General features: G+C 37.8%; 1 protein-coding gene across 2 annotated transcripts in view; it reads right to left on the bottom strand.

Moving 5' to 3' along the window:
- The window catches only part of LOC148072704 (contactin-1a-like), an 83,781-nt gene that overhangs the window by 21,924 nt on the left and 34,945 nt on the right, over positions 1 to 26,912 (bottom strand). For both annotated transcript variants that reach the window (XM_087797748.1, XM_087797749.1), the window contains exons 2-11: positions 19,821 to 19,947; positions 18,432 to 18,470; positions 11,460 to 11,586; positions 10,242 to 10,420; positions 9,077 to 9,172; positions 8,441 to 8,647; positions 3,657 to 3,756; positions 2,240 to 2,421; positions 963 to 1,087; positions 474 to 591 (exon numbers count right to left, since the gene is read on the bottom strand). In XM_087797748.1, the coding sequence (XP_087653874.1) occupies positions 474 to 591; positions 963 to 1,087; positions 2,240 to 2,421; positions 3,657 to 3,756; positions 8,441 to 8,647; positions 9,077 to 9,172; positions 10,242 to 10,420; positions 11,460 to 11,586; positions 18,432 to 18,470; positions 19,821 to 19,905 (1,258 nt within the window). In that variant the 5' untranslated portion in view covers positions 19,906 to 19,947. The remainder of the gene's footprint in view (positions 1 to 473; positions 592 to 962; positions 1,088 to 2,239; positions 2,422 to 3,656; positions 3,757 to 8,440; positions 8,648 to 9,076; positions 9,173 to 10,241; positions 10,421 to 11,459; positions 11,587 to 18,431; positions 18,471 to 19,820; positions 19,948 to 26,912) is intronic.

The raw sequence follows: 26,912 nt of genomic DNA on the forward strand, positions 1-26,912 counted from the left end.
TGAAGTATAAAGATGCAAAATTTCAATTATACTTCAAAAGAAACATGATGTCAATGGGTTTTTCAAATGGTACTGTGTTTATGATTTTGGCCCCCATGATGGAGTTTGGTAGACTTGGTCCAACACAGGCACAAAATGTTGCTTGGGAACAACACCCTCCGATTATTTTAACTGCCCTTTCCTAATGAATGGTTTACCAGTCCAGAAATAATTGCTCCCCAGCTCCAGGGAAAACACACACACACACACACAAACAAATACAAGGGGACACAAATCCATTTTATGTTCTAAAGGAAGGCGTGGCAAAAACCAAACTTGGCGACCACTGGTTAACATAACTCAATAAAAAAAGCCTAGTCAGCAGTTCTGTGATGTTATGTGATTTGAAAACTATGCTCCTGTTTTATCCAATCAGTACATGTACGACTTGACCTTCAAACCGCCGACGTGGCCAATCTGAAAAAGTGACTCACCGAACACGCGCAGCTCTGCATTGGCGAAAATGACTCCGTGGTGATTCTCGGCGATGCACTGATACATCCCAGAGTCTTGAAACGTTAAGCTGCTGAATCTCATGTCCTTCTGGTGGAACTGTGGGAGGACATGAAGAGAGACGTTCCATTGGAGGCTAGAAACAAGCGTGTATTTAACTAATACATCCGACGCAGGCTAATGAAAGTGACTAGTGGTGGAACTTCATTATGCACAGACATGTTTCTAGCAGCGTTCATCAAATGGTCTCCCACTTCCTGCTCTTCGCCGTCTCTCAGGCATGTTTCAAGCCCGATGACAATCGTTTCAATGGCTTCCACACAACCCACGCTGCAACGTACCCCTTAACACATTCACACATGAAAGCGTTAAGTCGTTTTTTTTAGTGCCGCTCTGGCTCGCCGGACGCTTAATAGCTTCACCTCCATGACACTGCCGAGGGACAATAAACATTAACGGGAGGTAATTACAGGTTTTCCATTCTTCAGCCATCGTATGTGCGGCTCTGGTTTGCCACTGGCCACGCAGGACATGCTGTAGTCGATGTTGAGGTCCTTCTCCGTGCTGCGGATGTGCTCCACCCACTCTGGGAATGCTGGGAAAGCGGGGAACAGGTTGCAAGAAGAGAAAAAAAACCATCAGACAGCTACTTTAGAGCAGAGCTGAATAATAAATGAGAAGATTCAAGTGTGTTCGCAGTAATCAGAGCCGAGGCTAAGAGGACGCTCTTGAGACCAACAAATAATAAATACACACATGGATGTACTTTGGTTCACAGTCGATGTGTTGTTCTGGAATATCACTTTTGAAAAGTGGCTTGTATTATGATTTGTATTAACAGTTTTCTTAAGAGAAACAAAGGCTCAGCAACAACCACATACAACTACATACATTACTAGCTTACTATTTACTCATGAAATTACTATTACTATATTATTACTATATTATTACAGTGCTTTGAGGTATTCCATGGTTTCTTTTTTTTGTATTCCTGGTCTAGAAAGGCGCTTTACAAATAACTATTACTTACTTACTTACTTACGATAGACAGATGTCAGTCACCCAATTGCAAAAAGAAAATTTGGCTTTTCTAATTACTTTTTTCAGGAATAAATGTCACAATTAAATAAATGGCGGGCCTGTAAATCTTTAGAAACCCCACTGCCAGACATTTATGAAGACCAAGTTTGGGCAATATTGCCATTGGGGGCCCCATCATATGGTCTGTGATAGAAAAATGGATGAAGAAAAAGATAACATGAGTGAAACAATTTAAACTCTCAATTTTAGCTTGAAAAAACGGAGACAAAAAGGACTAATAAAGCTGTCAGAAACACAACTATATGTATTACTACCTTTATCTTATAAGGGCCTCATAAATACAAACATACTTTGCCCAGGATCATATAAAAGCATAGATGACCTTCAATCCATGATTGTATAATGTATACAAACGTTTTAAACATAGTTTTCAAGTGTCACATTGGAAGGGTTGGAGGTGATTATCATAGTTATATAATTTGTTGATTGATTTTTGTGATTTTGGAAGCAATACATCTGTATTTTTTGCAACACAATTGTGATGTTTTTTTTTGCTTTAAAGTCATTTGTCATTTCCATCGTCAATAATTTAATGCATTTGTGTAACTTTTAAGTGAGCAGAAAAGTATCTTCATATTAATTAAAATAGGACACTATATTATAACTATATTCATTCGTTTACTGTACATGTACACGTGTTTCTTACCCTCCACAGAAAGTCGAGCGGTGTGAAAGTCTTTTCCCTTCGAGTTCACCGCCTCACATTGATACGTCCCGGCATCTTCGAACTGTACGTTGTATAAGTGCAGATGAGCTCCCGCCATCCGGATCTCATGGTTGGACGACAGTTCTCCATCCACCCTCTTCCAGCGGATGTCCGGAACAGGGCTGGAGGATGACAAGATGTCACATCAGCAGCGATCGCGAGCTTTGCTTCATCACGTGATATCTATGTTGTTGTTGTTGGTGCAGCCCATTTATGTCACTTATTTTTCTTGTGCAATGTTAGGAGCATGGTTTAGGTGGACCATCAAACAGTGGTGACCTCCTTTAGTCCTGCCATGCATGCAGGGACGCCTGAGCTGAACAATCCATTTCTTTCATATTTATTATACTAATATAAAGTGAAAAACAGTGTGCAACGTATTGTTGGCCTGCAAGTAAGTAAGTAAGTAAGTAATTTTTATTTGTATAGCGCTTTTCCAGACCACAGGTCACAAAGCGCTTAAACAATCAAAACAATACTCAATAAAATATATACTTTAAAGGTCAAGATAAAACTGATAACACAACAGGAGTTCCAGAAAATCAAGGAAAAGCCTGAACAAATAAAAACGTCTCAAGATGTTTCTTTAAGGAGTCAGTAGATCCATCAAGCACAAAGAGAGAGGAAGATCATTCCAAAGCTTAGAAGCAACAGTCTGGAAGGATTTCTCTCCTCTTGTCCTGAAGCGTGCGCGTGGAACCATCAGTAGATTCTGATCCACAGACCTCAGAGCCCGAGCTGGGGTGTAAGGCTGGATCAGATCACTGATGTAAGGAGGAGCCTGACAGAAACTTTGATCCTGAAAGAAACTGGAAGCCAGTGAAGAGTTTTAAGGATCGGAGAAATGTGAGTTCTTCTACTAGAGTGGGTCAGAGTTCTGTATCAACTGCAAGCTAGACAGCTCCTTCTTGTTAAGACATGAAAATAAACTGTTGCAATAGTCCAGGCGAGAAGACGCAAACGCATGGATTACAAAAAGTAGAACAGTACAAGTGACTAGCTTTGATGCAAAAAAAGATTTACGTACAAAAAATGTATCATTAACGCCTTCAGTTTTATACTCAAAATGATAAAGATACATATATATATATATACACATGACCAGATGCCATAATCTACAATTTGAGTTTGAGAACATAATTAGACCAAACAATACCTCGCCTCCCCATTTAGATCTTCCCATAAACAAACCCACCAGCATGAGATAAATAGCATGGGAGCTTTAAAACCACATTCGTATCTGACTGCTGAGCAAAAGCTCTAACAGTTTTTAGATCAATAAATAAATAAACAACAGTTTTACTTTTCAATGAATAATTCAACAAGGAACTGAGACAAAAAAATCTCTCTCACTTACTTCCCTAGAGCAAAACATTCCAAGGTGATGTTCTGGCCGACGAGTGTGTTGGTGTCTGGGAACTTGACTTTCAGGTCAGCAGGGTATTTTCGAATGGGACCTGAGGGCACAAAGACAGAGACACGAGCTCACGACACCATTTTATTAAAACATGTCACATTTCTTCAGACTGACGATGCCATCCAAGAGCATTCACTCATTCATTTCATATCACCGCATCTCAGCATGTTCGGGGTCAAATGGAATTGAGTGGATCCAGGATGAGATAGCGTGAAGGACTGGGTTTTCATGTGCACAAATCACATGTCGAAGCACAAAGAATGTCCTACTCACACTGCCTCATTGCTAGGCAACAGCGCTAACCCTTGTAACAACTCAACCAATTGCACCAAAGACAGACATAAACTAGGGGAAGTAACCAATGAACACAATTTAAACCTGAAGAAAGGTTTGAGACGGATGTATGTGATGATGTAAATTGAATAAAAGCTGTCAGGATAAGTCAAGTGGATGACTGCTTCATGAAATTCAGTCAATCTTTGTTGCTATAACTCTCTGTGGATATACTCAGGTGTAGTTGTTGTTAATGTCCCAACTTAGAAATTGTTTGTGTTTGGTGTCTTCTAGTCGACATAATCAAAGGTGTGTGTAGCTGCGTTTAGATTGTTTTTTTTTTAACATTTAAAAAAAAGCAACAATTTAAATTACAGTTACATAACAATGCAGAAAATGTGTTTTTGTATTACCATTAATAAGGATGACAATCTGATGGCACTAATCACTTGTGCTTCTGCAAGACAATTCATGTTCAACCATGTTCAATTCATGTCAAAACCCCTTCTGCCCACTTAGAGACTTAAGTTAGCCTTTCGAAGCTTATTGGCAACACAGAATAACCGGGATGGATAAACTAAAAAAAAATGTGTCACTTGTCATCTTGCACAGTAGGAGGAGATAACATATGGATTCAGGGTTCAGTGCAGCGGTGAGCCAGGAGATCTGGAAGTTTCTGTGAAAGCTCCTCCAAGCGTGTTCTGTGTCGCTTGGTCACGCGTCACATGTTTTTAACCAAAGCTCCAATTCAAAATGGACTTCATGACACATGGTTTAATTATGTTTACATGCAAGTACTTTCAATTTGTAAGAGGTGGCAGAACAGAAAAAACATTGTTATTATTAATTATAAACATTTTTTTCATGTACGTACCACAAATGTAACTCTCTAAGGTTGTACTTTGACGGCACATAGTCTATCTCAGTGTACGAATAAAGGTATACTCGTTGACTATGGATATTACTTCATAACTGTTGTTTTACTTTATTCTCTGTATCCACTTTTCTGCACATTATCTTCTTAAATCTTGATAAAAGTACAAACTGCACTGCAACCTGAGCAAGACATATCCTAAAGGAAGACAGACTCAAAGGGACGATTGACCTCTTCATTAAAACTAATTGTACCCCCTGTGTTTAACCTAATCCTGATTTAATCCTGATTAATCGTTGCTACAGCGTAGGAAGCTAGATCGATGTTTTTGGGACGATTAGGTATGATAGATGGAAATATATGCAAAGCCATTTTAAAATGTCTGCCAGGTCAAAACGAGTGCATTTCATCTATTTTTCATCTTGCCGTGTGTCATAATAACACACACCACATTCTAACTGGATTATATTCTCCCCTTTTTAAGGTGTATTACATTGTAACTACTTATCTGTCAGGTCATCATAGTATCTTTGAAGTATTATCTTTTACATTATTTATAACCTGCTAGCATTGAAAGGGACTTATTTAAAGTGTAATGAAATATGTACATCAATAGAAATCAGAGATAATTATTTTCGCTTCTTTTAAATGGTTCAGGTCTGAATATAAGATTCAAAATTAAAGTGAAAACAACTCACTGTATTGACAAACATCAATACAGTGTCTTCTATTGGTAGCACTAACAGGGTGGATGAGTCAACAATAAAAAACATGCTACACAAAATGTTTTCTCAGTTGACATTTCATATATTTGTGGTTTCCATACATCTTCTACTGTTGTCATACAAGATAATAGTGATTGTAAGGAGTAGAGAAGAATAGTTATTGTTATTTATATGGTGTGATTATTTTTGTTCCTGATTTTACCTTTATTTACATCGATTTGTTGATGCTTTCTTATCCTATTTTTAGTTTGTTCTCACTCAAAATATCCAAGTAAAACAGTCTTGCACTCAAATGTTAAAATTCACAAAAAACTTAAAATGTTAAATCAACTTTTTTTTTCCTTCATTTAAGTTAAATCAAACTCACATTTCCTTTTGCAGCAAATACTTTCCATGAAAGAGTTTTCAACAGTTTTCATCTGTTTATACAGCCTTTTCAAAGTATCCTGCATTCATTTTTGTGTGGTTATCACAACAACATACATAAGAAAACACCAAACAATAAAATAGAAACATGAATTCAAAACTCTATTGTTCAACCTAGAAGACTAATGTTTTCTTTTTCCCTTTGTTTTTAATGACCAATGTGCTTCGCGGAAGATTAAAAAAATAAAAAGAGTGATTTATAAATGAACCATATTAAAATCTCTCTTTCTATTAGACAATGTCATCGATTCACAGCCTTCTTAAACATGCAGCCACTGATTTCCCTGGAAACAGCAGATCCGCCCTTGAACATGAGTAGTAGCTTGATGACAGAGAGCAAAAAGATTTTATATAATCTTTTAAAAATTAATATATTAATGAAAAAGAACATGTTGATGAACCCTACAGTCATTCGTCAGTAGTCCAACACTGAAGAGTTTCTCTTACAATGTGTGCCTTCATTCAGTCACAGTAGGTTGAAGTAAGAATCAAATTAAAAAGAAGAAATTCTAAAGATATTTAGATTTACATTTATTCTGTATTAATCTTTGTTTGAAATGTGAACTGCTTAATTATCATATTTGGAATTCAACCAATAACAGTTTGTCTAACTGATGAATGATTGATGACAACAGGTGTCAAAGCCTGAGATCACCAGGACTGAACAATAAAAAGGGGCCACATATTGTACCTTGGTGCACACCAGAGATCAAGGTTTGCTAAGATTAAATATCAATCAATCTAAAGGTCAAGATTGAAGTTCACACCTAACTTAACAACCATCTGGTTTAATGTTCCTTTTTAAAATAGCCAACATACTTTTGACTGTCATGGAACTGCTATTATTGTACATTTTATTACATTACTAAATTACTAAAGCGCTACACAGACAAGCTGAGGAGTGTCAGGGTGTTACTAAGGGGTCTTATCTAACATGACATATGTCGGTTCACTGTTTGGTTGATTTTAATTCTACATGAAGTTTAAATGTTTGAATCGATTCAGTGATAATTGCTCCTTCAGAGGATCCTTCTTGTGAGTCAAGCTTCATAAATACAATTCACAAGCAACTCAAGAAGAAAGAAAATAATAATTGTGCAGTACCACAACAATTTAAATCCCCTCTGATAAACATTAAGGTATAAATAAAATACATCAAATGTAACCTTTGATGAACAGTTAAGTAGAGGCACATGGTTTAGATTAAGGAATAAGAGGTTGAAAATTAACAAGTTATTAAGTAAATGAGGGGTGAGTTTGTTTTATATGACATAAAAGAAAATGAAGAAACAAAAGAAAAATGAATTATTGTCGTAATTAACAATTACCTTTAAAAAATAATTGTAAAATAACAAACTTCAGTGATTTCTAACAGCTGTGTGTAAGTTGCAATTGAACATGTTTCTTAAGGATTTAAACCGTTGACTACATTGATGGATTTTGTTTATGTGCGTTATCGTAAAAAGAAAGTGGTACTCTGACTGCTGCTGTGCAATCAAGCAAAAAACAATATACTGTACACTTTTGAAGAATACACAAAGCTGCATTGAGCACAACATTTATGACAAGGCTTCACATTACAGAGAAATGTTGGTCTTAAAACATTCAGCGTAATCCGACAGTTCCTCTATAATGAGCTGTGAAAAAAAACTGTACATCAACTACTCCAGGAAATAGTCTCTGTTGTTTCCCTCGTTAAACAAACAAGACGATGGTGAAGAAAAAATATTATGTAATATGTGTTCAAAGACTGAGCTATAATATGTAAAAAAATAAAGACTTATTTCTCCAATTGACAACTTAAATGGAATGAAGATTTCTGTTAACCTATATAATAATTATGATTATAAATAAGTGAGTCGCAGCAATTCAATGTTTAATGGAGGTTGATCATGGGTGGAGCAGCAGGTTCAAAGTTGCAAGCAGCAACTGTCGTACCATATATTGTACACTGTGTGAAGCAAATTTGAACATGTGCAAACCATGTGAAGTAATGCTTCAGATAAGGTTTTTTGGGCAAAAATGTGGTAAAAAAAACATCAGGAAATGAATGATTTTACCTGAATCAAGTACAGAACAAATAATAAAGGACCCAAACCAGAACCCTGAGGGACTCCACACAACAGATCCACTGATTCAGACCTCATTTTCAGCAGGATCTGGTGTGTGTGTGTGTGTGTGTGTGTGTGTGTGTGTGTGTGTGTGTGTGTGTGTGTGTGTGTGTGTGTGTGTGTGTGTGTGTGTGTGTGTGTGTGTGTGTGTGTGTGTGTGTGTGTGTGTGTGTGTGTGTGTGTGTGTGTGTGTGTGTGCGTGTGTGTGTAATCCATGTTGATTTGAGATTTCTCTATGAAAAGTTCAGTTCTAACTAGACAAATTTGTATGGTTTGGACTCTTTTGGTAGAAGTAAAGGTTGGTCTGATACTCACGCTCCGTCAGAGGCACCAGTGGGATGTAGTTGGAGAAAACGCTCTTGGAGATGGACGGGCTGGACGTGATGCAGGAGTAGTTGCCACTGTCTGAGGCCTCCACTTTGGAGATGTAAAGGTTTCCTGTGATCTGAGACACAAAGCGTCTCTTGTCCAATGGGATGAAGGTTGGGAATTCGTTGAGGATCCATCGGAATGACAGCTCGGCTATTCAGAAGGAGAAACAAGAAAACACCATCTGTCAGTCCGGACTCACAGCAACAGCGAGGAGACAGCCGAGGGGATGCGAGGCAGGCGGAATAAGAATCTGATTGTGAATCATCTGAATAAACAGAATCTGAGCACTCATTGATTATTCAGCCATTTATTATCCTGCTATCAATTCCTGGCATTGTGTCACTTATTCAGCAGATTTGCACACAGAGCTGGTTTAAATAAATCAGTTTATGCTCTAGCAATAACAAGAAGCTCATATATCTTTGAAAATACAATCATCTAAATTCAAATAGAAAAGTTGAATTAACATGAATGATCACAATGACTCATGGCTTCAAAATAGCTGAAAAGTATCATTTGTAGTTACGAGGTTATTTCAAATCCAGTGACTTTTTTACAAACTCGTAAAGAGAACTTTACCTGGATGATGTGGAGGCGGGGCACAGAGCAACACTGCCCCCTGTCCTTCTCTAATGCGCACCGACTCCCGCTCCTCCGATGAGAAAAGATCAAGATCTGACAGATGATTAAACATAAGCATGGGTAAAAGTTAAAGGTTTGTGCACAGTTTATGATTTTTTTGTGCAATGTTTTGTCTGTAATTATCTGGACTTCCTCACAGAAAAGATGATATGTCAGTCTCGGTGTAGAAGGAAGGATTCAAGCAAATAAATCATTCATGCAAACTCTTGTCACGGCTTGAGGGTAAACCAAGTTATGCTTTTTGTGGAGACTACAGCCAATACATAGAATATATACTCATCGAATTTTCTTCGGCCAAACTTTCTGAACTTTTTTTTCTTCAGAAAGTTATACAAAAAGTTTTGAATTTCCATCCACTAAATGTAAATGTAATGTTGTTGCTCAAAATTGAACCTGCAGTCACATTATTTAATAATAGTACTTTTTTTCCTTGTCAGTCTGACAATCAGTGTAAAAATACAGATTCAAGAGCATATCGCCACATCATGAAGGTCCGGAATTGAATCCGAAATAAGGGAACTCTTGGTTGGGACTGACCCTTTTTATATGTAGTAAGTTACTGCTGTCTCTTAGTTGTTCAGTGTTGAGTCTACATGCCTTAGAATGTGCTGATAACCTCACCACCATTCGTGCTACCCTTTAATTTCAGATATGAAATAGACTAACAACAAGTCTTTTACATCTACCAAAAAAAAAACACAGGCTACACATCAATAGCAACGGATTCACTGCAAACCCAGAGTTTTTATGCTGGAAATTAACCTTCTTGCCTTAAAGCGGGATGAAGCTCAAATGGTAGAGGGGTTTGACTTGTAGTAAAGACGTTGCGATATTTGTTCATGTCTCCCTGAGCAAGAAATTTGAGCCTGATTGCTCCTGATCTTGAGCTGGTTGCTGCGTTGCAGCCTACTCCCATCAGTGTAGGACTGTGTGTTAATGGATGACTAAGTTTGAACCACTAAATATATTAAAAGAAAAAAGAAAAAGGAAGTAAGAACAGTGCTGAAGAAGCAGAGAAAGAGCTACAGTATATAAGAAAGAACAATTGAGCATTTTCAACGCACCAGAAGGAGAAACGAGTTGATAAAACAAACAAACTTACAGCCGAACTGGATCAACGCCTCCCTGCTGATGACTGTGCCGTACATGTTGGTGGCCAAGCAGGTATATTTTCCTTCATGTTCATTTTTCACAGGATTACTGATGACCAAGTTGCCCCCTGAGAGACCGTAGTGCGTCTGTTTGGCCTTCAGGTCAATTTCTGCACCTTCAAGCATCCATCTGCAGGAACAACGTGCTGATTCAGCAATATCTCGGAAAAGCTTAGTAGTCAAATTCCACATGCTTGATTTATAAAACGCTACTCTTGGAGATCTTAGAAAATATATGGATTTCCATTATTTCTTATATTAACTGTGCTTTAACCAATCGTTTTTTAAATAATTTGACTATTTATTTGTTTTTCTATTACATGTGTGTATAAATTGATGTTGATTTATTCCAAGATATTCATTGATTTATTTTAAACTATATTTTAAGACCATAACCACCTCAATAGACAACAAACTATCTTTTGTTTTATTTAAGTTTTCCTCAATATAACCTGTTTTGCTTTCCAGATAGTTCAAACTATTCTATAAATTGAATCATTTTAATTAGTGTTAAAATGCCTCAGCAGCTAATTTATTTTTACCATTTGTAGTGTATTTTCATGTTCATTTATAAAATATTTCCATGATATATAAAAAATAAAACCACCACACTTTTTTTCTTCCATTAGCAATTATATATTATGAAAATGATCATCATTTATTTTGGACAGATGACTTAAACATTTTTCATTTGCAGATTTGTAAATAAAATGTCTTCATTTTAACATAAACGCATCATTGTTCTTCTTTTCTAAAAGGGTCCTAATGCAAGGTTATTGTACAATTATTGCATTTGTCTCTACTTTGACTTGCATTGCAAGTCGTTTTTCATGCAGCCTCGTGCTACTGAATGAATAGAATGAACAGTAACTGCCTCGAATGAATAGATTATTCAATTGCCTTTGCTTTGTTTAATAACATTAAAGGCAATCAGTGTTGACGGCTCTCCTCTGATTAGAGCGTGTAATTGTGTTTCATGTCGTTCTAGAAAGAAACATGAATAGCATGGAAGGAAATGTAATCAGTTCAAATAAGTCAAACTGAATCAAAACAATCAGTTTTTATCCCTTTGACCTTGACATTGAAAAGCAGCTTCTGGAAACATTGTGGCGTCGGTCACGAACACAAAGAGAGCACGCTGGGCGCTCATAATGGGGAGCATATGTTACTTGTATGTGGCAGGTGGATTAGCTCGGGCCCGGCAGTTCATGGTGATCTTGTCCTCGGGCGACTCCTCCGGGTAGATGGTGTCCACCGGCTGCTCCTCAAACACCGGCCCGTAACCTGTGGCTTCGTCTGCAGGAAGTGACAACCGACAAACGAGGTCAGGAAAAAAACGGCAGCGAGCTGTTTACATGAACAAACAAGAAGCGTGGAGGTGTTGAGGCTCAAAGTGTGTCTGGCAGATCTGAGGCAGCTCCGTCTGACAAAAGAACGACGGCTGAGTTCAGATGTTACGTCAAACTGACTAGACAGTGAAGCTGCTCCTGTGAGAAGCACCTTTTAATAGTTTGATCATGTTTTTGTAGACTGACAAACGTAGTCCCAGTGTGTAAAATAACCTAAACAGCATGATGTTAAAATCACTTTTCTTGGACAAACACTGTTTATTCCAGGTGCTCAACCACAGTGACACATTGATCTGTTGCCAGCCAATGCGATGCTTTTACCACCGAGACATTTTTCAAAGACATCCGGAATGTTCAGGGAAAATTACCTTCCGCGCGGGAAACGCCTTTTAGTCCAATCAGCTTCATCAAACGCTCGCAATTATTCGTACTTGCTCATTAGAGCAGACAGACATGACAAGCCGAGCCATGAATAGAACATAAACACAATGTCAGGCCATGAATAAGCGATGAGAAGATTTGTATGTATTGGATATAGTGGATCAAGTGTGGTTGCTCGTGTTTGAACCTACTCATCCAAGAGTTCTTAAACTCATAGCCTCCTTTTTAGGACGGTAACATCCTGCTTCAATTCACTTTTCCAGCTGAATAAACACCAACTGTGCAAATGTCACATCGGAAGACGACTTTAAACATTGTATTCTGCGTCAACTTCTACAAGGAAACATGAAATCAAGATCCACAGAGAATTGACATACAGTAAATATGAGATATAAATGCAAAATCCCAAACACAGAAACCTGGTTGTGTTTTGTTCTGAGAGATAACGGCCTTAGAGGAAACTCTTGAGAAATGTAGACAACTCTGAGCCAAGATGCCATTTTACCGATCAACAAAATTATCAAACCATTCAAATAATGCATTGAAACTTATGACAGTCGACAAACATATAGCAAAGGAGTGAATCAATTTAAAGTAGATGAATTACACTTAACACACACAATTATGATTTTTTAAATTATTTCGGACATTTAAAAAATATAACCCTTCACAACCTTTTCTGAATCAGAATAAGAAACTTTTATTGTCAGTGTTGTAAACACAACACTGGCATTTGTTGTGGTGGCATGACAGAATATAAAACTGAAAACACAGATGAAATAAAAAGAGATTTATAAAATAAATCACACTATATTAAACTTTTTTTTTCCAAAATGGAACCAAACTTATTATTAAATGATTAAAAGATTTCCATTTTTGGATAGACTTTATTAGATTTGATATGGAAATTGTTGTGCCACCCAGTATTTTAACAGTGTACTGTAACACTACACAGTATTGGTTTTTTATTATTTTAAAATGTATATTCCTGTGATGCATTTTTTTTTTAAAAGCAGATAACCTAGTTTGCCAACTGTGTTTTTCTGATGTTACAGAACAGAATGGAGCTCCCTTGTCAGCAAGGGAAAGATTTCCCTCTTTTTTTTAAATGCACTCATGCAATTCAGCCGCACTCGTCTCACATGGAACAAAGAGACAGCAATTAAGACGTTAGCAGACAGAATCCAGCCTGACACAGAAGGGGCCCACGATGTGTGTGTTCTGAACATTGATGCAAATCCCAAAGACTCTCCTGTGCTGCTGGAATTAAACTCTCTGTAAATGGGCCGTGGTGGGGCGGGCGAAGGCAAATTAAAAGGGAGAGCATGTTCTGGGAAGAAGGGAGAAGAGAGGAGAAAGAGCAGCAAGACGATGGTGAATTAAAGTTGCAGCTCAGTGAATATCTTGACCATGTTCTTCCACTGCTGTTACTCAAATAGATTTTCCAAATGTTGAGTGAGGTTGAAGGAGTAGAAGTGGAGTGAGCCATCAGATGTGTGAGGAACTTGACAGATGGGTGACCAAAGGGATGAAGCAGGAGGACACATGAGGCTAGTTGCCTGGAGACACACTGGACACTGACCTTCTGTTTCCTCATTTCTTCTTCTTAACCTACATCGTCTCATGGCTCTTTTTTGACTTTCACCTCCGGTAATACTGAAGCCTATTTCTCTGATCCCCAAAGTTTCTACTACACTGATTCTTTCTTCTTCAGCAGAAGATAACTACTGTTAAAACTGGACTTGTTTGTCTTTGCTTAGATGTCTTTAAGTGGTATGCTACACTCCATCATTAAAACTAGTCTCTTGCCATTTGTGAAACAATATGCATTTTTGTCTGAGATCTACATTAAATCTGTTCAGCAATAGCTCAAGCCATGTTGGAGAATGACAAAGAAGAAGAGACAATTTGATTGTGAAGCTAATCCTCCACTAACAGTCGGCCGTGATGAGCCATTCAGGCTGGAGATGATAGGTGGGCGTGAGAGAAGCAGCACGACAAAATCTATCTCTGCTATCTGTCTTCGTCTCCATCTGTCCAAGACTGTCACTTTGATTGGCTCAGTGATCTCTCACGACTGTTCTCTCGCTCATCAAACCACTTTGATTTGTTTCCTGCAAAACACAGAAATCTCTGAGCGACTATTCCTGCTCCTCAAGTATAAAATATAGTCTCTTTTGTTCACTTTACTGAACACTTCCAGAACTTGGTTTCTGATAGTCACTTAGGATTCACATTTGCAAATCTACTTTATTCAAAACCTACACTATTGTTTCCCTGCAATTTCTGTTCACACTTTACCATTGAAGTCTCTGTATAATTGTTTTCTTTTTAACTCTTATTGCATCTATAGTTGTAACACTATCGCCAACAATTGACAGCACTTTTCACCAATGGAACTAGTTATTAAGTTGTGTTTCATTGTGTTATTATTGTTTTTCGGTTGTTTAGTGGTAAAATTAGTATTTTCTTTCCGAAGATGCGTCGTCAGTAGCTTCCATTTAGCGTCATCTACGTCACTAAGATTGCGGTCGTTGAGGGTGGACAATGTCCATCGATCCACACTCAATTTTCTGTCCATTTGAGTGCGCCAATTTTGTGTTTATTGTGCACTTAAACTACTAGTGTAAGTGCAGGAGTGCGCAATTTGGGACAGCCATGGTCTGATAAAGCTTCATGAAACAGTGTGATGTTGTTTAGAGTTCAGTAGGTGGCGCCATTAGTTTAAAAATGATGTTTCATTAGAACAGTTGTTCAAAACAAAGGAAAACAGTGCAGAGACCGCCATCTAGTTGACTCTGAAAATAATGACACTGCTTCATAAAGCATCATTAGACCATCACTAGTTACAATGACATGATATGACATGAACATTTACAAGCAAAAGTTGAGGTCAAGAAAACGATGAGGCTTTAAAAAATGTTCTCTTAATTAAAGCCCACGAAGCTGTGCAAACTTCATTTAAGCTTTATTATAAGCATATTTGGAAAATAAATCCCTCATTGTAATGTCAAGCAGGGTAAATAAATAAACCCGTGAGCGGAAGCTTGCTTATTAATATGCCTCTTTTATTTTGAAAATATAAACAATGGATTGCTATTTTCAGAGCTCATCCTTCTGCGACACAAAATATAAATGATTTATACGTTAATTCTAAACTGCAGTTAAAACAACACATATAAATGAGTTAATCAAAATGATTGTTTTTATCCTCTTTGTTTGCGTGCAGGATATGTGGATTTTATTGTGCCACATCTGTGTCAAAGTGAGTTGTTGGTTTGATGGTCCAAATAGGACAGACGGTTGCCCGGAGGATACAAGAGCTCAGTGGATCAACGACATGAAGCCTCCAGCAGTGCAGAGAGACGTGGTGTGTCAGGGGAATGAAAAGACTGTTGTCAATGATAAAATCACATCAGTCGCTCCAGTGAGTTCCTGTTATTCTAGAAATATAAAGTTCATTTGTTTTGGGTCGCACTGTGGATTGTTGGTTGGTGCTAACGCCTCACAGCGGGAAGGTTGTTGGTTAGCTTTCAGCTGGCCTTTGAATTTCTGAGTGAGTTGAATATTAATTATTATTATTTTTATTTATGTGGATAACAGAAGCTGTTTTATTCACAACAGATTTGATTTATTTTGTTGCTCAAAGAATCACCAGGGTTTTAAGAAGTTTGAAATCATATAGATTCACAGTAGCATTTATGATGGACTTGAATACATCGTCTTATTTGATGATGGAATGAATGAATTGAGAACAGCACTAGATTGTCTGTACTGCTGGACGACTCTTGGGGGTCATTAAAAAAGTGTATACGAAGCATTGTGAGCAAGACTGATGGGAATCACTACAGACTGAATGATAAGTAGTTAACTGCACAGAAAACTATTTCTCAGCTGGAGGTCTGCCCACACGAATCCCTGACCTTGATCGACGACGCCTCCTATGGTGACGACGCCTTTATCTTTGCTTAAGTTTGACAGTTGAGGAATAGTCCAACCTCGACTCTTTTCTTTTCCATGGAGCTATTTTAGTTCTGATTGACTTCAAGTACGTTTGTTGCTGAAAGACTGAAGGATGCAGATATATTTCCAGTCATCAAAGAGGCTTGCTCTTATTTGTATCCCTGCGTTTCAGAAGAAATAAATTGTCACACGAACAAACACACCAAATGAGCCTTTGTTTAGGTTCAATACAACTATAATACCGTTGCTTCTGCTTCAGCAATCAAACTGACATTTCAACGGCTGAAAGCCACAGTGAGGAGGTTAATAACTAGTAATTGTGGATTTACTTGCAGATTTTGTCAACACACATGCACGACGAAGACCAGTTCCCAAGCAACAAGTACACTTTTTTTTTATAATTGACCCCCTGCTGACAGTCTGCCTCCACTTTCCTCCTTAAAAATAGAAGAAAGTAGAATAATAGTGTGTATGTGCATAGGTGTGTGTGTGTGAGAGTGTGAAACCAGAACAGGAATTTAGGGACAGCTCTCATGAGATACACAAATATGTATTTTAGTGCAGCACATTGGGGGGAATGAATAAAAACTACAATAATTCTCGAAAATATAACTGCAGTCTTCCATGATGTTGATGTTGCTGCCATTCAAATTTGTACCAAATAATGTCAAGTGAATATAATAAATAATTGATCAGTGATTATAATCGTATTGGTAGTATTAACCCAAATCACACTTTAATGCATTTATATTAGTAACAAAACATTTTTTTTTTTTTATTGGTGATTCAAAAAAAAGAATAAAAATAAACAACAATATCTAAAGAAAAACAGTAATAATGTGAATGATTTGAAGTTAATGCAAAATAATTCAGCAAAAACATGTATTTTCAGAGAAGGTCATATCTGAACCTCCAAGTTTAACATCAACTATTTGCATTTGATGGTTCCATGAACGATTCGGGTGACTAGGAATGCAAAGAATGATTCTGTCTGATGTGACTCTTCTATCCAGTTTGATCCTGATATTGAAATTATTTCCTTTTCAGACTCAGAGCCTCATAAAGCACTGACTCATCCGGATGATCTTCCCAATAGTGTTTTGAGGCGTGAAGAGAAAATAAGTATCGAAGGAAATCTATTTTTTGGCGAATCATTTCTTTACGAACCAAACAACACGCCTGATGTTCATGGAGGCAAGGACAAGTTTTTATCGCCCATCTGTTCTAGAAATGAACAACACTTTGATGTTTGTTTCTCATGCAGCGTTGATTTCCTTTTTTTAGGATTTTAATCTGATTATTCCTCACATTGATTGTGATTTCATCCAAGACAGATTCCCCAGCAGATGTTGTTTTCTATGATATATTCGGCAATAATTTCCTTTGATCACAAACATCTGATTATAATTGACAACTGGAGACTGGTTCAAAAATGTTAACTGATTGCAGAGGCTGGTTTACAATTGAAAGAAAAACATCATCAAGCTCAGTCACTCTTTTTCATTTTCATGAAGACAACTGATTCATTTGGTTTATAAACGCTTTTGTTTTTGTGTTTCTTCTCTGCAGTTGAATGAATAAACAAACGTTTCTTTGGAAGTGATTTATAGTCTTCCCTTCATGAGTCATGTGAAAGTGTCACTCAAACATGTTCTTTGATGCGTAGTAAACATTGTGCAAGTCTCTCTTCACATTTCATGTTGTTTGTGTGAAGGTTGGGTCGGCAGCAAATACACAATGATTACAATCAATCACGACCACCAAGAGTATTTATAACTAGTAGTCGTTAAAGCAACAATATGTAACATTTTTACTTTATTTAGTTGGTTTAGTTTAGTTACAACAATGACTCATGTCATAGAACTGTCTAGATATTATTTTACAGCCGTGGTTCAGAGAAAGCGATTTACACTCTACTGAGTATACTGAGAGACCTTTTTAGCCTAAAAGAAATATTGAACGACAAACAAATATAATTGTACAAGCTGTATTTTGAACCATATAACGACAAAACCACGATGTTGTAGTTCCATTCCTCTGACACTAGGGAGAACCAGAAACAATATCTTCAATCTTGCGTTTTGCTGCAGTTGATGACATTGTAACATTTCTGCTTTACAATATTTAAGTCAATTCATAGTGGGTCTGCCCAGTAAAAAGGTAGTAAGATGGTCTGTATAAAAAGCATTTTTTTTAACCTTTTTAAAAACAATAAATCATATCGCTCCTTTTAAATGTGCACACTTGGCTGATTACAGATATTTATTTTCGACTGAACGTAAAAGCATGAGTGAAGCCTAACTACATTTTCCGAATTAAACTTGACTTAGAAGTAAGTTGAAGATTCTCTCCACTGATCTATGAGTTATAAATTCCATGCTGAAACATCAAATTGCATTTTACACGTTAGACAATTATATAGTTTTTTCCTATCATAACATTTCTTACCTCTGTAGAAGTCGAATTCATCCACGATAAGTGAAGCATCTGGAACAACATTGGAAAGAACATGTCAAGATTTTACTTATTTATTAAAGCTTTAAACTCTATGATCCTGGATTTTATAAAATAGGAGTGCAGAGTTACTAAATGAGTTCAAGTTACATTTAATAAATTGCAAGTTCTTATTCCCAGAGTCAAGTGTTGTGAAACTAATCTCATATCCGAATGTTTTCAGCCTTGTTAGTGAGAATGGTTATTGACTTCTTCTAGAATGTAAATATATCTGACTCTCTTTTGGTCTTTGACACTCTCACTGGCAAAACTGCCAATTTAAGAGTCGACTTAACAAAGGCAATTCAAGCATTTTCAAATATATTATTATTTTGTATATCAATAAGATGTCACGGTGACTCCTTTTACGGTGATCTTGTAAAATATTTATGATCTCTATTTACTCCTAGTATCTGCCTACCATGACCGGCAGGCATACAAAACTACTAAGACCTCTAGCTAAGACTATCTGTTTCTCGTGTCGAACCTTCATCAATTATGAAACTGTTAGGAATGTGTTTTCAAACAGTGTTCCAGCCTTAGTGAAAAAGTAATGTTAGCAACAAGGTACGTGACCGCTCTCCATTTTGTGGTTTGGCGTGTGCATGGGATCTGTTGTGCTGATGTAACTAATGTGAGATTAGGCATCAAAGTCGCTCCTCTGTTGGGGAAACACTGAACCGACCGTCAAGCTAATGTCCTCAGCTTTCACTAACAGACAGAGGCTGCGGGTTGGCTGCTGTCTGTTTGGATATACAAGAAATGTACATCCGCTCTGAGAGGTTCAGCTGAGTTAAGCGAGGATGAATACATAACAACAGTCCGTGTGAAGTTATCTTCCTTTTGCTCTCTGGATCATATATAGAGGCTCAGAAAAAGGATTTTTGCCTGAAACATCATCGTCAAATTTCAAAGTTTGTTTCAGTACAATGTGTTTGGACGGCGTAGCGATTTCTAATCTTAGCCACATTTTGGCTTTCTTCACGACTGATCAAACATGAAACAGGAGGAATATCCTGCGGGGAGGAAACCCAAAGAAGTAGTATTTTTGCAGGCAGGTGATTTCCAGGCATCCTGCATGCAGTCCACTGAGTTTGGTTTCCAACATAGATGATTGCACAGCTGTCCCAAAAAAAAAAAGCTTTGCAAAAACAGAACACCAGGAGGCTTCCGAGGATTGTTCCTGTCACGGTTGAAGGGATCCAATCCTTCATTTGGAATACATCTTCCACAAAGTCATGTGAAGGTGAGCATCTGGACCATTTCCACTTCCTAAAAAAAAATCTTGTGGCGTCCATTGACACATGATTACGTGATTCTTCACAGGTGAGGTGAGCTACTGACCTGCAGGAGCCAGTGGAAGAAGCAGGAGATGGAGGAGCAACGTGAGGTGCAGCATGATGTTAGAGTGAGGACCACCTGGTGGCATTTCAGCTCAGCTGATGGCACATTAGCAGGCGGCCGGGTTTTCCTTCAAAAGACAGAAGAACAGGGAGGAAGATATAAGACGACAGATAGTAGTAGGAAAACTAGTTTAAAACCAAGATTTGACATATTGTACAATATTGAATTTTCACTCTAAATCCTCCACATTTTCTATAAGAAAACAAAGAAACCAGTCAAGTTGTATGTACTTTATGGATGTGACATAAAATAAATATAATATGAAGCAGAGAGACTTCAACCCATTTCTCATAATGTTTACACTAGGGCTGTGTATCAAAAATTTTAGATGCCGATATAAATAACTTCACTTCCATACCGGTTCCTTATACCTTTTATGATGCCAATTTTAACAAATTAATTCTAACAAAAATAAAAATTACTTTACACATAGTACAAATTGCGAGCGATTACAGTCTACTGTGAAGTGCTTGTGATATCTACCCAGAGTAGTTCCTGTCTGGCTTGTTTGTCTGATTACAAAAAGTGAAAAACGAAATAAGAAAAATGTTGTGATACTCTATACCAAGAGATTTGAATGAGGTAAGTTTCCCAGGCCTTATCTACATAATTGTTTATGTAAAATGTATTTCCAGTTGTACTAAAAACATAGCATTGGATTCTTAACCTTGACCAACATATACAAATAAAAACAGAATTTATTTACGCAACATTCATGCACCTGACTTGATTTCAACTAATTCACCCCAACTTTTCATTTTAATTCTGAATAAAACCGGTGGTTCAATCCTCATTTTTAAGATGCTGCCTTTCCCTTTTGTTGTAAGTTCACTTTTGACCAGTTTTCCTCTGCTTTCTAACTTTTGTCCAACCCAGAAGTATTCCTATGACCCCTTGACTTTAGCCCTAAAACGAAGAGATGTGTTCTACGATGAATCTGCACTTTAATTCCACTGTGAGCGTCTTCATGACAGCATGGTGGTAATAAACAATATAGACCTTAAGACATTAAGATTGCAATTTAGCAATATATATCTATCCATGTGGCACATCAAGTTGAGACCCTTGAAGGTCAAACCATGGTCATATCTGTAAAGCGGCTTGTGTCGAGTAAAACCTGTCAGAACCAAGATTTAGACGTCAGGCTGACGTCCCTGAAGATGGGAAGATTGGAAGGTGGAACACAGCCTTGAAAACAATCACAGGTCACCCCCATTTCCTCCTCTTAAGTCGACAGTGGGTTGTCATGCGTTCCTGTGTTTTCTTGTCATCCTGTGAGACACAGGCTCCTTGTACGGTTGATGCTTGATGACAGATATTTGGACAGTTGCCAGACACTTCCCTGAGTGTTGGTTCAGTAAAGTGGAGCTGCTGCTCCTTTTTCTGCCCTAGAGACATTCACGCCACACCAGTAACTACCAGCTCTCAACGGCAGGCAGCAGAGCTGGAGCTGTGTCAGCTGTCAAAGGTCACTGAAGTCTTGCAACTAAGAAGGTTCATGGTCAGGGGTGTTATAACCTTTTTTTTGAAAACAGCCATTTGACTGGATAACAAACAGGGGTTTAAAAAAATGCTTGTATTATGGCAGAAAAATATATCTTCTGTATTTTGGCCGACTTTGTGATTTTTGTCAATTTCTATTAACAGTTCAAACATCTTACAATCTATTGTTTAATAACAGTTTATAAAGGGGCCGCATGACATCTGCCGAATGACCCTAAATGAACGATCTTCCTCTCTCTTTGCTCTTGATGGAGTCTCCTGACTCCTTTAAGAAACATCTTAAGACGTTTTTATTTGTTCAGGCTTTTCCTTGATTTTCTGGAACTCCTGTTGTGTTATTAGTTATATCTTGCCCTTTTAAACTATATACTTTATTAAGTATTGTTTGATTCTTTAAGCGCTTTGTGACCCTGGTCTGGAAAGGCGCTATATAAATAAAAATGACATACTTACTTACTTACTTACTTACTTTGGACTGGCCTGATGTTATTGAGTATAAAACGGTTTTAAATTGCATATACCTATGATATTTCTTGCTGATCAATTTATCTTTAATTTCACCATCTACTATATGTATCACAGAGACAACTGTTGACATGCTACAATGATTCTTCATAATCGTGTTTTTTGCAGAAGTGAATGAAAGTTTAAGAATTTCGGGAAGATCTTTATCCTGGATTATGCTAATGAATTTGTTAAAAAACAACATGACCAAAAGATAAAGGGATATATGGGACAAACATGTCTATTTATTTTGGCTGCTGTTGACCACAGCGTGTTGATTGTCGAGTAATTGAACATGAAGGCGACACTATTGATTCTCTTAGCGCTGCCCGAGGTGTCAGCTGGCAGCGTAAAGAGGTGTGACTGTGAGATAGAGATCTGAGCTCACACAATTCCTTTTACAGGAAACGGGTAATGATACCAGGAGAAGTGTTTAATGAAGCAGCCGTGTGACACTGATAGACAGGTCTTGACCAGAATTCTAGAACCAGAAAGTTGGACCAGTGGTCACAGCTGCAGGAGAGAGTCACAGACGCTATTTCGTGGCTGTGCTGTATCCTAGCAACACCTTTGAATAAGGAGCAGTTTTGGTTCTGCAGGGGTCTTTTGTGTCCAGCTTTCAAACTAGGCAAATGCACTTTTTAATCTGGGTCTGAAACCCTCTTTGGTTTTTGCTCGTTCAGTAAGTATAGTGTTCATTTCCACTCTTCCCCACTCATGGACTTTACTGTGTATATATTGCTGCTTAAAGTACAATTTCTTGAGCTCGTAAATATTTAATATGCCTAATAGATGCACTTAAGGCATTGAAGGAAATGACAAGGAGGCTGTCAAAGCATATAAGAAAGCAAGCAATCCCATTTATCACATTAACAACTGTTGTTAAAGTGATCTACAGTTAAAAAAACACAGGGGCAGGTCCTCACGAAAAGCATGCTCCTATAATCAGTATTAATAGGTTCTCCTGCGTCTCCTGTCCAAACCAAGCAGGCAGGATCGGTGTGATGGGCGAGCTCCGGCCATCACTATAAATCACGGGGCTCAAAGTGACAGCCCTCAAACAAGGCCATTTCTTCCCCCTCCTCATACATCACTCCCGGGTACTGCCACAGCCATTAGAGCGCGGGGTTTGATTGTGATGTTTTTTTCCCCTTCTCCAGGTTTCTATTCCTTCCTCCGCTTTTATAGCTCGCTCCCTGTTTTTATTCCCTGCAGACTGGTCCACCTGATTGTTTGCAGGAGCTATAGGGGCAGATTCTGGGATTTTCTGCTGCACTTCAATGACCATTAATGCCATGTTTTTCTTCCACAAACTCCATTTTACTCCTATATCCACACATCTGTTGCGATATAGAAGCTGCTGTTGTCTTCTTGAGCTGAGCTAGAAATCTCCAAAGGGAACACAAACACAGCCGCAAGTAGAAAAGGATCATCTTGGGGTCAAAGGTCTACCAAAACAAGACAGACCCCCCCAGATTACCATCACTTTCACACACCAACAGCATGTACACCACCATGAAACATTCATTTCCATCTGATTTACTGTTAATCCAGGACGAGGGAAGCCCAGATGGGGTTAACGCTGGATTGGTCTTAATCATTAGGAGAAGGGGGAAATGTGTGTTACCATAGATTGTTCTGGTGGACTGTTACAAAAACATGTCCACTATTTCTCCACCAGTCAGTAAACTGTCAGAAAGTTGTAACAACTTTGGCCGTAACTAGGCCTTGATATCACTGTGGGACATTGAAAGTATGTTATGAATGGTTGACCTTCTTTCTGACAACAAGCTAAAATGTCATTGGTATTCAGAATCAGGATCAGAATTCTTTCTGTTGCCATTATCATTGAAGGGTTCCGAAAATAAGGCATCTGTTTTGGTAGAGTTGTGCATCATTAAACACTAAAACAAATCGTAAACTTAAATAAAAATACAGTTCAACTATTGACACAGTGCAGATGAAGAATCGAAAGTGTCAAGTTTATCTACTGTTTACATGAATTTATTCATTCCAAACAGACAAATATTAAATCTCATCTCTAATAATGTTGAAAAATCACACAACACAATGTCCAAGAATTCTATAGAAACTAAACAAACAAGTGAGAATATTGATCCAGATGAAATTAGGATGAAACACAGAGCTAATGGGAGGCAGACAGGATCAGTGAGCAGCAGCAGCGACTCATTATGGTTTAGGGGGAACAAATGTCATTCTCACTTCATCTCTAGTCTGCCCAGAACCGCTGCTGCTTTCCTCCAATTCGGAACACAATAAACACACTTGCCTCTTGGCTAACCATCAGTGATGTTCACACTCGTTTGCACTTCAGAATTTCAAGGGCTTTCCTTTCAATTCAGGATTTAATATGAACAACTAAGCAGTTCAAGTGTTGTTTCAATGCGCGGAGCTAAAATTCAGGTCAAAATATAGGAACAGACCAACATTCGTCCCTGTGATGCTGATTACATCAGACACCTGGTAGGAAAACAGTCTTCTGTGATATCAGTCTAAAAACACAAGCTGAGAGCCTTTTCACCCGCACACTGAATCAGCAACGCCGGGTCACCTTGACCCTGAGATATAAAGGGTTAAGAAGTGACTGGTGTTCTTGGTGACATGGTGTGTTCCACACTAAATAAGCATCAGAGAAAGTGAAGGAGAGTTGTCTCAGGAAATAAGACTTCAAATTCTAGACAGGAATGTTAAAGGTAGAATCATATACAGAGATTAATGGTGAACTTCAAGGTCAAAGGATCACTGTCAGATCACACTATGCATCGGGGTTTGAGCCAGAGTGGACTTCATTGGGTACGACCCTGTGGAGTGGACAGTAAAAGGTTAATTTCATTGTTTGTGTCATGTTTATTATGAGTTGAAAATATTCTAACACTGGGAAAGACAGTGAGAACCAGAGAACCGACAATGAAAACCAAAATAGTCATGTGACTCATGCAACACTACCTACAACCTGGGTGAACCCAGGCTGATGATGAGGCGTTTTGTTATAAAGGCTTAGAGACCAGCCAGTATACTATCATTGATGGATGGATGAGTAAGCTGGTCATGGTGTAATGTTATGTGTAATGAAAGTTGACTCCTACCTGGGCTTTATTGAATTTTTCATTCCGCCTGTTTAAACATTGAACGCATATTTCTGCAACTGCAATTGTTTCCGCTCGTGTCTGTTCTCAACTTCTACTTGAAATGGTTTCTTTATTAGATTCTCCTGACAGACCGGGTCCATCACACCCACACTTAGAAACAGTATCATGGACAGGCAAATAGTTCCTTTCTCCAAGTTTCAAAAGGTTTTAACATCAATAATCTGTTTCTTTTCTGTGCATTTGAGATTAATATAATCTTTGGCTAATCATGGTTATCATATTTCAGACACGTCTTCAAGAAATGTATAAGTGCAGTGAACAAACACTGACAAATATGGCTGTAATGATTACTGAGGTTCAGTGTAAAGGTGAACTAGATGCATTAACTGGTTACGAATGTGATTGTTACATTAATGAAATAACCAACTAGAAACCAACTAACCTTCACTACAATTGCCTACTTTGCATATCTGAGCTAAAATCTTTTTATTTTAATTTCGAACAAAATGTTTATTGTTGATCAATATGCATGTATCAAATGTAGCCAATCGCTCAGCATGGATTTTTGGATAGATATTTCAAGACAATTGGTAATCGGTAGTCTGTACAACCCATAAAAAAAACATACGTTCTCACGTAGTTTCACTTACATAGTAACCCATAATTTAAAGATAAACCATTTTTTGGTTGTCTGGTTATTTCTGATGTTGCCAAAATATTCATAAAGATGAATAAAAAATGTTTTCCATTAACTTCAATCCACTAAGTATAATACATCAAAATACAGTCAACTAGCGTCAGCCACAGATGCAAATGTTGCCATTTCACCCTGATGTCGAGCTCAACCCAGACAGAAATATTAAGTATGAAACATTATTCATGATGTAATCCATCCAGAGATGATCCAGTCAAGGCTTATTTACTGTAGCGCCCCTTCCCCCAATTTCCACCAAACCAACCGAGGCGGTGATGCTAATGTAAGCTATTTATTCTAACCCTGCAGTCAACTTAACGCCCCCCTAGAGACACGTGGGCTCAACAACCTCAGCTGACCTGAATATCAATGGCAACTTTTCATTCAATCTACTGTGCACAGCGCTCAGCGTCTTTCTTTCATAACCTTCGGTGAGGTGTGAGAACAATAGCACCTGCTTACTCATGGTGCTTCTCTGGCCTTAAGTAAAACGCTCCTGCATTCCATCAACTTCTGTTTATCGGCTAAAAGGATGAAATAAAAATCCATCAGGCTATAATCCAGACTTATATAGATCAGCAACTCAGCATGGATTCTCTCACACTACTGTGTGTCGGCCTCTGAAATGTGATCAACTGAATATTGCTTTGAAAGACTCTTGGCTGAAAAATAGTTTGTCAGCATCATTAGAAAAGTCTAGGCCAGTCACCCTCTTCATCCTCCCATTGTCATCGCAAATGTCAAACATTAAGTATCCAGACAAGATCAATATCGGCTGTTAAAGTCGGCCATCGTCATGGAAACCAAAGAAAAGCAAAGAAGTCAACCAGGATTGGGACCGACACAAGCGAAATTAACCACATTACAGGACCATGGACAGCACTAGATTATTATCTACCATCAAGTATAGTAAGTCAAGAATAAGAAGACTCCAATATTTAGTGTTTTGTGATACACACCGTAGATAATCAGTTGAGATATCCACGTGAGTGTCTTCCACTCCTTACCTAAGAATTAATTTTTGCATAAAAAAGTATAAACAAACCAAATTTTAAACATATTTTCCTATGTGAGCAAAGACCTTTGAATGTATTTAGATTCAATTTCCACATGCAAAGCATCAATATATCAGAGAACAGATCTTAGCATATTTGTTTGCTTTTTGTCTTCCAAAGAAATTATATAAAAAGCCACTTAAATTCCATATTTATTGCAATGAAA

The sequence above is a fragment of the Callionymus lyra genome, chromosome 8, assembly GCF_982586985.1.
Source record: "Callionymus lyra chromosome 8, fCalLyr1.hap1.1, whole genome shotgun sequence".
Classification (NCBI taxonomy): domain Eukaryota; kingdom Metazoa; phylum Chordata; class Actinopteri; order Syngnathiformes; family Callionymidae; genus Callionymus; species Callionymus lyra.